This window comes from Coenobita brevimanus, chromosome 57, assembly GCF_032717465.1.
Source record: "Coenobita brevimanus isolate Jiangsu-jjx chromosome 57, ASM3271746v2, whole genome shotgun sequence".
In the NCBI taxonomy this organism is placed as follows: domain Eukaryota; kingdom Metazoa; phylum Arthropoda; class Malacostraca; order Decapoda; family Coenobitidae; genus Coenobita; species Coenobita brevimanus.
In genome coordinates this window covers 43354916-43367252 of record NC_137010.1, presented here as the reverse complement: position 1 = coordinate 43367252, position 12337 = coordinate 43354916, and the positions used below count along the sequence as shown (strand labels likewise).

Genomic DNA, 12337 nt, shown 5'->3' with positions numbered 1-12337 from the left:
CATTCTTGAGTTCAGTATTATGTAAATATTAACTTTTTCATTTTATTTTAATTTTTTAAAACTGCTTTATCCAGAAAATCTATTCGCCAGATCTGAACTCAGCTGAGCAGTTTTCATGATCTCTGAATTTTCTGAGGTTGTTTGGTTGTATCCTCCGTTATCGGTTTTTGTATCGTCAACAGATTCGGTTGTTTTACAGTGCAGCCTTCCTTAATATCACTGATATAAATTAAAATCAAAATTAGACCCAGCAGCATTTAAGTGACAGTCATCGAGTCTGACTCCTTCCTGTTAATCACAGCTTTGTTTTCATTCTGCAAGCCAGTGTTCTTGGTACATAACAATTGTTCTGTTTTTCGTGTTGTGAGTCTATGATGATTTTTTAAAAGTGTTTATCCAGTTTGTGTCTGCTTATAAATTTTAACAACCTGAACATGCTTGATGTTAACTTGACAATAATTTCCATGTTGGATTTTAATACCTTCTTGAATATTCAAGCTACATTTGCTAATTTCTGTTCATTAGCTACAATGCCACGTCTTCCTAATATGTTTAAATTCTGAGGTAACGGCTTCAGTATGTCATTCTTTACCCCTTTGCAATCATAGGGATACCTTAACTGGACCAGGTGTGCTGTTGTTCTCAAGTTTGTTGGTTGCAAATAGTACATCTTTCATTGCTCATAATGTCACTGAGTTCGCCACCATTATCTACACATGCGAGGAAGACGAAGGAATAGTGCTTTAATTTTCTACAGTAAATGTGGATAAAAACAGATCATTAAGAACTTTGGTCATCTTGGGTTCCACGCTATATGCTTTACGTTTGTTAAAGCCAGTGGGCCTAAAGCTGGAGTTAATGACTTTTTGCTTCTTATATAGCTGAAGAGTTCTTTAGGGATTAATTTACTAATGCTTTTAGTAAGCAAGTCGAGTTTTTCATTTTTTGTTTGATTCATTTTTAGCGTTTTGATGAAGATTATGATGTTTAGGTTTACCCTTTTGATTTTTTGTTACTGTAGTTTTGGTAAGTTTCTCTGCGTCATTATTGTTCTTAATATAGCTGTTCCAGCAATTAGGTTTAATTAACAACTTTGCAGGAACTCAGTTACACATTGGTGCAAATACCTTGCAGCTTTAGTAAGACTTTGATAAAACATTTTCGGTGCGTCATTAACATTTGTTGCCCGAAAAATCAGATTCCATTTGCAGCCACCTATAATTACTTTCGATTTTTGAAGGTCAGCATACTTGTAGTTTGGAACTTCTCGTATTTGGGCTTTACGAAGTTGTTACTGAAATTTGGATCGATTATGACCATACAGTGGTCATGGGTACTACATTCATTACCTGCTGAGATTTTATCGACTAATTATCTGATGTTGCTAAGACAAAATCCAAGTTATTTCCTCAGCACTTTACCCATTGTACTAACTGATGTAGCGAACTATCTTGCATGTTAGTGTACAGTTCTAACTTGTTGTGTGAGAATAACGATTCCTCCATCTTAGTATAGGTAATTTTAAACATCCCAACATTACAGCAGTTCGCATTCAGTATCAGCAGGTCATCCAAACAGCTTCATGTCAGTTTGACACTGCCGTTCTGGAGGACAATAAATAAGCCCAAGCATCATCTTACGGTGTGATTAATTTCGAAGTTGAATGTAAATTGTCAATATCATCGACTAATGGTTTTTGAGTTAATACTGCACAAAGACACATTAGATTAAATAGTAAAAAAAGCCACATATCTTCCTGTTTCTGTCACTGCCAAATACAGCATAAACTGGCTAATCATATTCTACTAAAAAGGCTCTTTATTCAGTATTCAATCGTGATTCGGTCATGCCATTTGCGTCATAGTAATCAGTTAATGCTTGAATCTCGCGTTTACAAGTACAACATTTAACGCATTCAGTTTTCAGATTGGAGAAGTCTGCAAAACCTGGCTTACCTTTATAGTTTGAAGTGATTTTGCTGTTTGTCTTGAGCATTATTCTTTCTTTCCTGAAAAAAAAGCACTATATTATGCAAGAGACGGCCAAAGTGCACTAAACCAGTCACAATCAAGTGTAGGCTGTCATCTGCAAACCAGGCTGGCTGTTGATTAAAGCTGTTACGGATATTGGCAAACTCAGCATCATCCTGTAAACAAAGTGACTAATCGATTATTTAGAATGACAACTTTGCCTTAAAATACTGTCTGATCTCTCATCATTTGAAGTATCATTTAAATTAGAACAATGAAGATCTAATACAGTAAGGATACGCTACCTTAACACCGTATTACCGAAGTTACTGTGAACACTAAGATGAATATAATTTTTAAAAATTTAAAATTGTCACAAGGTATTTACTTTCGACCCTCAGGGGGGAAACAAGAGAAATAATGGGAATTAAGACAAAAGATGAAACTTTACAGGGTAAAGAAACCAGTTTATAAAAGACAACACTATATACTCGTACCAGTAAAGCTGTAAGAACAAGAGCTATACCAGTCAACACTCAACCATAGAAAAGTAGGCTACGCAAGGAAACAAAGCCAGTTACATACTCGATAAGTACTGTATGTATTCCCCTATTCAAACTGATGCCGTGTAGTTGAACACAGTAGCAATACACACACACAGTAAGCAGAGTTTTAATACTTTGCATTCACTTTTTTTTTTAACCAGTTAGACAGTAAGATGTAGCACTCACATAACAGAAACGCTATCACAAGAAAAGTATCAGACAAATTCGTTTTCGTTTATTTCATAAACGCTCCAGCATGCTTGAATGCTTCAGCCTTGGTCACCTAATAGAGGCCCTGCACGCTGCTCGATCTTTAGCAGCGTCTCTATTCTGTCCTTTATTCCTGAGGTCACAATTTATGACCTTGTCCTAAGTCCTCTTCGGTCTGTCTTGCTCAACTCTACTCTCAGTGTTCACACCTCTCACCTTCCGCACCCACTTGTCATCCTTCATCCTCTCCACATACCCAAGTAAATATAACACAAATTTATGGCAAAAATAAAGCAAAAATAAACACTTGGCTAAACAGAGAATGCAGCAGAGCGGAGCGGTCTGACCAGCATGAAGGCTGGGTGGTGTGGTTGGTTGTGGTGATGAGGTAGGGTGTGGTGGTATGGTAATATGTATAGGTTTGATGGTTTGGTTGGGTGTGATGGTGTGGTGGTGGTGATGCGATTAAGTTTTGTGGTGTGGATGGGTGTGGTGGTGTGGTTGGGTATGGCGGTGTGGTTGTGTGTTGTTGATGGGTGTGGTGCTGTGATTGGGTGTGGTGCTGTGGTTGGGTTTGGTGATGTGGTTGGGTGTTGTGGTGTGGTTAAGTATGATGGAGTGGTGATGTGTTTGGGTGTGGTGGTGATGTTGGGCATAAAGATGTGGCTGGGTGTGTCGTGGTGGTGTTAACGCAAAGGATGGTGTGAATGATTGTGGTGGTGTGGTTGGCTGTGGTGGCGTGGATGGGTATGGTTATGGTGTGGTATGGTGGTTTGGGTGAGTGGACGGGTGTGGTGAGATGGACGGGTGTGGTGAGATGGATGGATGTGGTGAGATGGATGGGTGTGGTGGTGTGGATGAATGTGTTGGTGTGGATGAGTATGGTGGTGTGGTTGGGTATGGTGATGTGGATAGTTGTGTTGGTATGGCTGAGTGTGGTGTTGTGGTTGGGTGTGGTGGTGTGGTTGGGTGTGGTGGTGTGGATGGGTGTGTGGTGTGGTTGGGCTTGATGGCGTGGTTGGGTGTGGTGGTGTGGTTGGGTGTGGTGGTGTGGTTGGGTGTGGTGGTGTGGTTGGGTGTGGTGATGTGGATGGGTGTGATGATGTGGATGGGTGTGGTGATGTGGATGAGTGTGGTGGCGTGGTTGGGTGTGGTAGCGTGGTTGGATGTGGTGCTATAGTGGAGTGTGGTAGCGTGGTTGGATGTGGTGGTTTAGTAGTGTGGTGGCGTGGTGGCGTGGTAGGGCGTGGTGGCGCGGTTGGGTGTGGTGGCGTGGTTGAGTGTGGTGGTACAGTAGTGTGGTGGCGTGGTTGGGCTTGGTGGCGTTGATGGGTGCGGTGAAATGGATAGGTGTGGTGGAGTGGATGGGTGTGGTGGCGTGGATGGGTGTGGTGGTGTGGAAGTGTGTTGTGAAATTTATGGGTGTGGTGAAGTGGATGGGTGTAGTGGTGAAGATGGTTGTGGTGGTGTGGATGGGTTTGGTGATGTGGCTGGGTGTGGTGGTGTGGATGGGTGTAATGGCGTGGCTGGGTGTGGTTGTATGTTTGGGTATGGTTGTATGGTTGGGTATGGGTGTATGGTTGGATGTGGTCGAGTAATTGAGTGTGGATGGGTGTGATGGAGTGTTTGGGTGTGGTTGTATGGTTGGGTGTGGTTGTATGGTCGGGTGTCGTCGAGTAACAGTGTGATTGGGTGTGGATAAGTGTAGCTGGATGTGATTGTAGAGTTATGTGTGGTCGAGCTGCAGAGTGTAATCGGGTGTTTTACTGTGGTTGTTGTTGTTGTTGATGTTCTCCCAAGTGGTCTGACCGAACCATCCTCATCCTCCTCTGGGAAATAGTGGCCCCATAGGACCGCCCAGGCGACCGAAGCCAATCCCAGGCTAAAGTGAGGAGGATGGACCCCGCTGGGGAGATGAGAGCATGAGTGTTTGATCTCGCGGCCAAGTGCCACGAGCCCCAGTCTACATTACCACCACAAGGGTGGGGCCGCACTCACATCAGACTCGTCCTGAAGGGACCAAAAAGTGGAGGGAATGACATGCACATTACGGGGAACTTTGGCACCCCTCTTGTACCGCGGGTTTAATGCACATGCCAACGGTGTAAGTCTGACATGTTACCACATCATACTGTAACATGTTCACTGGACATACAACAGTTGCTCTAGCCCAACAGGTTTGAGACATTGTACAGACAATACTCATACCCTGCACAGGGCAGATTTTACTGTGGTTGAGAGTCGTGGTGTGGTAGTTTGGTTGGGTGTGGTGGTGTAGCTGGGTGTCAATAAGTGGATAGGTGTGGTTGATTTAGAGTTTCTGTTTTGGACTGGTTTGTTGTAGCTAGTGTGTGTGTGTGTGTGTGTGTGTGTGTGTGTGTGTGTGTGTGTGTGTGTGTGTGTGTGTGTGTGTGTGTGTTTTAATAAATTATAGTTGTTGGATATATTGGTTTTAGATGGACTCTTTCAAAATATTGTTTATGATATTGTGTGTGTGTGTGTGTGTGTGTGTGTGTGTGTGTGTGTGTGTGTTTTAATAAATTATATTTGTTGGACATATTGGTTTTAGATGGACTCTTTCAAAATATTGTTTATGATACTGTGTGTGTGTGTGTGTGTGTGTGTGTGTGTGTGTGTGTGTGTGTGTGTGTGTGTGTGTGTGTGTGTGTGTGTTTTAATAAATTATATTTGTTGGACATATTGGTTTTAGATGGACTCTTTCAAAATATTGTTTATGGTATTGTGTGTGTGTGTGTGTGTGTGTGTGTGTGTGTGTGTGTGTGTGTGTGTGTGTGTGTGTGTGTGTGAAAATGGACTAACAACAACTTCCTTGATGGAACACTATGGCATTGAAAATATGACATGGAACATTATTCATCAGTGACCAAAGCCGACACACTAAAAACTGGTGTTCAAATGGACGACTGACTTTTCTTTCATATCTTAATTACTTTCGTATTTTTAACCATTTTTTTCTCTCTTATTATCGTCATCTCTGGGACTGTCTCCCTCTGTCTGTATTTCCTGCTGCCTGTGGTCTCTGTCTTTCAAACGCAGTGTGTCCAGGCATCTTGAAATGAATGGATCTTGAATTTGGCTGTTATCTTATTTTTGTTTTTGTTTTTCTTGAAGAGAACATTTTGCGGGCTTCTGGCCTTTGGTTCCTTCTTCCTTGCATTAAAAAAAGAAAATTATCTTAAATTAGCTACCTTCTGCGAAATAATATAATGCTGTACGTTTTCTATCGCTTTCAGTTCAACGATTATCTAAAATTTCCAGTGCATTTAATTAGTAAGAAAAAAGTGTGAATATAAAGGAATGAAAATAGGAAAAAAAAAAAGATAAATGAAGAGGAAAGTGGAAGAATATTAAGAACAGAAATGAAAGATGGGGAAGATGAAGAAATGATGTATGGGAATGACGATGGCAGAGCGACTATAAACATTACTGTCTGGGTGGTGCACAAGGAAAAAATAATCCGAGAATGTGTCAGTAGCAGAAGCGAAGTGGGCGATGAAAGGATGAAGAATGAGAAGACAGTAGCATTGATAAGGTATACTCAGAACTGATGAACGCCAGATGGTTTTATTCAGTTGATAGTACCGGAACCTAAGAGCATTAATACCGTTACCATTAGCCCCATCACGGAATTTGACGCAGGTGTCGTGGCAAATGTTTTCAAGGGCCAGTTTTCAGTGACGGATGCCTCGCCAAATTTGTATAAATTGCTCGAGAGAGAGAGAGAGAGAGAGAGAGAGAGAGAGAGAGAGAGAGAGAGAGAGAGAGAGAGAGAGAGAGAGAGAGATTCTAATAAGTTCAAGTGAGACATAAGTTGCAAAAAATACAACAATCGGCACTTTTTCCATCCCATTCCAGAGTCACAAGAGACACCAGAAGCTGCGGGTTCAGTTGTCATGCATGCGGTATTTGCTTCTTTAGTGCACTTATCTTGAGGACTTTGTTGTCCCTAATATGCTAAACAGTCATTGGGAACGTCATGATCTGCTTCTAAACAAGTTTCCTGTACAGAACTAGCCGCGAGCATGACCTGCATATAGCACAGAGCAAACAGTTAGAAAGTGATGCATGATGGAAGCTAATACAGATAAATGTGGGGGTGAAACTGGCTAAATATTAAAATATTCACCAGACAGCGTTAAACTGACTGTAAAATTCTCTTACATTATTACGTGGATGATTGTGAACGGGTTAATCTTTGCATGGTCGGAACAGCTCTACTGTTTTACTTCAGCTGACACCAGACAATTTTAATTAGCTGAGAGTGAGTCATGTGAACCTGAGAGTGTTAACACTTTCCTTTGCTCCTCAGGGCCCCAAGATGTGGCCAGACACATTATGTAAAGTCTCTAAAGACGCTCTACATTTTTGTAGATTAATGTGTCATGATGCAGGCTACATTTCTATGAATGCTATGTAAATTACAACCCTTCATTATCCCGCAGGACCCAGGGATGTGGCCAGAAACAGTGGGTAACGCCTCTAAAGCTGCTCTAGAGATTCGTTACCGCCTCCTGCCCTACCTGTACACACTCTTCTACCTGGCACACGTGGAGGGCTACACCGTGGTCAGGCCCCTCCACCACGAGTGAGTTATTATTTACATCCGCCAGCTGTTTTGGACTGTCACTTAGATGTTTCATGAGAACCTCCCTCAGATGCTGGGGTGGATCAGTCTTTTTGTGCTTACCTCCATTTTTGTTAAAGTCATCTGATTTGTTCTTACGTTTGCTGTTTTGTACTTAAAGACATAATGGGATATTTATACGGGCAAGCATTAAATGCGTCATTGTACGGCTTTCAGAGTATAGCATAATTATGAGTGCTAAAAGGATGTCTTGACGCTATGTGAAGCTTTATCTATCTATCTTTCTATCAGTCCATCTATCTGTTCATCTCTTATTATGATGATGATTATTATTATAATAATTATTATTATTATTATTATTATTGTTGTTGTTGTTGTTATTGTGTGTGTGTGTGTGTGTGTGTGTGTGTGTGTGTGTGTGTGTGTGTGTGTGTGAATATTATTATTTTTGTGAAAAATATAGGATACATTTTTAGCGCAGAGTAGCAAACATACCACATCCATTACTGGATTGGAACGGATTTCCCTTTATGTTTTAAGATGCCCTTTTTTTTTTTTTTTTTTTTTTTTTCCTCGGCCAATCAACCATTGGGGCCGAAGCCCCTGGTTATATATATATATATATATATGTATATATATGTATATACATTTAAACATATATATATATATATATATATATATACACACACACACACACACACACACACACTTCCATGCATACATACAGACACACTTTCATGCAAACGTACATATATATATAATAATTTTAATCTTATTTATTTATTTTTTTTTTTGTATTTTTTTTTTTCTTGGTTTTTTATTTTTTATACCTTATATTATAAAGGAAAACTAATCTAAAGACCCTAAAACTAATCACCTAACAGACAAATCGCTAACCTATACTAAATCCTACAGAGACAAATAGCTAGACCTACACTAATGGTAAAAATACCTCGACTAACAGAACACCATCGACTGCAGATATATAATGCCTTTCTACATTACATACCTGCACTCATCACCTGGTGACTGTCAGTCGAGGCACAACCTAATATAGGGGACATCAATATATGAAAGGGAACCAGACGAGTCAGGAACATTTCCATATACGTCAGCTGTCGTCCCTAATTAGAATAACTTAGGCAAGATAATATAATGTATTTACATAATTTGTACAAAAAGTGAAGAACCTCGCCCAGCAGACCACCATCGACTGCAAGTGCCCAATACCTTCCTATATTGCACACTTGCACTCATCAGCTGGTGACTGTCAGGCGAGGAACTTGGCTTAATGTAGGGGACATCTATATTTGAAATAGATCGGTGGGAGAAGGAACTATTTAAAATATGTCAACTGTCAACCCTAATTAATATTACAATATATACATATTTACTCTTCATAAAAACCATAACCACGCAGTAAAAAAGTCACATCACTCTGATCAGTCCGGTCTCTCTCAAGAAAGCCATCAATTTATCAGTCATAACAATGTCCCCATCACCCAGGATGGTGGAAAGGGTGAAGGGGACGTCTACTGCGCCGCAGTAATTTATAAGTGAAGCACGTTCACGAATAAATCGCCGACAGCGCAGGATGATATGACTAATAGATAACACCGCAATACAGATGTCACAGTGCGGTGGGAAGCGTCTTTCCATATATGGTTTTATGTGGGTTACAATGGTGGCATTATGCCGTAACCGTGCCAACACTTTTTCTTCTAGGCGACTAGGACGGTTGGCAGTGTCCCAGTCGCCCAGGTACGGCTTACAAGTTGGAATATTTAGTCTGGTCCACTGACCTTGCCACAGAAGATTTATTGATTTCTTTCCGAGAGATAGACTCGACCGTAGATCACGAGGAACGTCCCAAGTCTCCTCGAGCTCTACAGCCGACTTTGCAAGTAAGTCAGCCTGCTCATTGCCGTAGATACGACAATGACCAGGCACCCAGATCAGCGTGAATGACTTGTTGCATGAATGCAACTTATTAACGATGCGGCCCTGGATCTCATGAGAGTCCGTAGTGCAAGATGCAATTGCCTGAAGGGCTGATTTTGAATCTGAAAATATGACAAATGAGTCATGTCTAGAATTGAGTGCATAGTCTTTGGCTTTGTCAATAGCAAAAAGTTCTGAAGTAAACACAGATGTATGAGTCGGCAACCGATACCTGAGGGCACATTCAGTCGACCACACACTTGCACCCACACATTCACTTGACTTGGAGCCGTCGGTGTACAATTGATGGGGCCCCAAGTGACGAACAATGATGTTACGAAACAAGTGGTGGACCTCCGCCTCCAGCGCCTTGGCCTTTGGTGCTGGGAGCCATGTAACATCGACTGTAAAGCCGGGTGGCTCCCAAGGCGCTATATTTTTAAGCACCAACTTGTCACAGTCACTGGGGTCCACATCAAGCTCCTGAGTCAGTAAGTGGAGGCGAGCGGCAAGTGGCCGACGCACCCCCCGCAGAAGGTGGTGGTGTTGACGCAGGGGGGTACAGGCCACATTGCCGATATTACTTTTTCTTAATGTCCTTATGCCGTAGGACAAGGCCAGGTGGTCACGGCGAATATGGAGGGGAGGCACATTGGCCTCCACTTCCATACGAGCCACACGGGTACACCGTACAGCTCCAAGACACATTCGCAAGCATTTATTCTGCAACACATCCAATCCTTTCAGCGTGGCATCAGATGCCGAGACATACACCTGTGCACCATAGTCTAGCTTTGATCGAATAAGGGACTTATACACCATTAATAAAGATTTTCTGTCGGCACCCCAGGTAGTACCCGCTAGGTACTTGAGGACATGTAACGGTTTATCACATCGAGCAAGCAAAGTATTAACGTGAAGTTTAAAATTCATTCTACGATCAAAATGTATTCCTAAAAATTTTACAGAATTTTGAAAAGGTACCGCCTGATTATCCAAAGTTAAACACAAATTAGGTACATTACGATTAGTGAAAACTATAGCGGCACACTTACGTACGGAAAACTTAAATCCCCACTGCAAAGCCCATTGGTGGACGGAGTCAAGGGCTGCTTGAATCCGCCCAGCCGAAAATTGTGCATTACGGGAAGAGTGCCATATTGCACAATCGTCAGCGTAGAGTGAGTATTTAAGATTCCTCGGGATGGGAGCTGATGACAGAATATCATTGATCATAATACTAAATAAAGTAGGACTAAGCACACTTCCCTGTGGCACCCCGTTTTCCTGGATAAATATATCCGATGTTATGTTACGGGGCAATTTGACAGAGAAAGTTCTGTCCCTTAAGAAATTTGAAATAAAAACAGGCAAATTTCCTCTTAAACCATAAGCATAGAGCTTCATTAATATACCGTGTCGCCAGGTCATGTCATAGGCTTTATGGATGTCCAGGAACACCCCTATCATGAATTCTTTATTGGCAAATGCCTCTGCAATACAATGCTCCAAATTCATTAAATGATCTAGTGAACTTCTGTATTTACGGAAGCCACATTGTTGATCATTTAACAAATTCTTCGACTCTAAAACAAAAAGAAGCCTACTGTTAACCATACGTTCCATGACCTTACATAGACAAGAAGTCAACACAATAGGACGAAATGAAGTGGGATTCATAAGACGACCAGCCTCTTTGGGTATCGGTATGACGTGCACAAAGTGCCATGAGTTTGGGAACGTTCGAGACGCCCAAATCTCATTGTACAATGCTAACATCTTAATCAGGTTGTCCTGATTAAGATGCTGGATCATACCATACGTGATGGTGTCTGGTCCAGGGCTGGTGTCTTTACAGGATTTAAGGGCAAGGAGCAGTTCATCTAGCGTAAACTCTTGGTTGTACGGGGAGTTTACGTCTTCTGTGGCAAAGTCTAATATCTGTAGCTCAGCCGTGCGTTTATGATGTTGGAAACGCGGGTCATAATTGGCTGAGCTACTTACATGAGAAAATCTCCTGGCGAGGATGTTAGCAACGTCCACGGGCTCGTCATAGATGTTATTATTTACTTGCAAGGTGGTAATGGGGAAATATGGGCCTTTATTATTTAATATTCTTATGGTGGACCAGACTTTACGTAATGGTGTTGTACGAGTCACCGTGGACACAAAGGACCGCCAGGAGTCACGTTTGGCCCTTCTTATTATTCTCCTTGCCTCAGCCCGTGCCTGTTTGTATGCAATAAAATTTTTCTCAGAGGGCTGACTATCAAAAATCCTGTATCTCCTATTGCGTTTTCTTAATGCTTGTCGGCAATCCGGCGTCCACCAATGTGCTCTATGCTTCGCATGAACTGTAGAAGTCTTGGGAATAGCAGCCTCAGCTGCGTGTAATATGGAAGTAGTTATATTTTCGACCTTAACATCTATGGTCTCCCCAGATATATCTAAATTGGCGATCCTTGAGAAGGATCCCCAATCTGCTTTCTTATAGTTAAATTTTGGAGGTGGAGGGTCCGAAACGATGTCGCGTGTATAAGAAAGACAGATGGGTAAATGATCACTTCCCAAGGAGTCGTCATAAGGGTCCCATGAGAGATCTTGATGTATACCAGGAGGCCAAAGATAAGTCAATGGCCGAAAAGTTACCAGTACGATCATCTACACGAGTCGCTCTACCATCGTTCAGAAGACAGAGGTTGGACTGTAGTATTAGGTCGGCTACTTGCTCCCCACGACCATCAATCCTCAAGCTACCCCATTGATAGTGATGGGCGTTAAAATCGCCCAACACTAACTTATTTCCAGGCAGATGTTCAACTAGTGAATTTAAAGCATCACTATCAATGGGGCCATGTGGAGGACAGTACAGAGAGCAAATAGACAGATACGTGTTATTAAATTTTACTCTGCACGCGACAGCTTCCAGAGTAGAATTTAGAATCACTTCCGTTTGTGGGTGTGATTTGTGTGTGTAAATGGCAACTCCGTGACCTTCATATCTTCTATATGAGTGGTAGTGTCTGAACTGTGGAGGATCAGGATGATCCTCCAGGCGCATCTCC

General features: G+C 41.8%; 1 protein-coding gene across 1 annotated transcript in view; it reads left to right on the top strand.

The window, feature by feature from the left end:
• LOC145401975 (maltase-glucoamylase-like) overlaps positions 1-12337 on the top strand; it is a 261779-nt gene that overhangs the window by 191491 nt on the left and 57951 nt on the right. The window contains exon 37 of the mRNA XM_080274078.1: positions 7189-7331. Within this exon, the coding sequence (XP_080130204.1) occupies positions 7189-7331 (143 nt within the window). The remainder of the gene's footprint in view (positions 1-7188; positions 7332-12337) is intronic.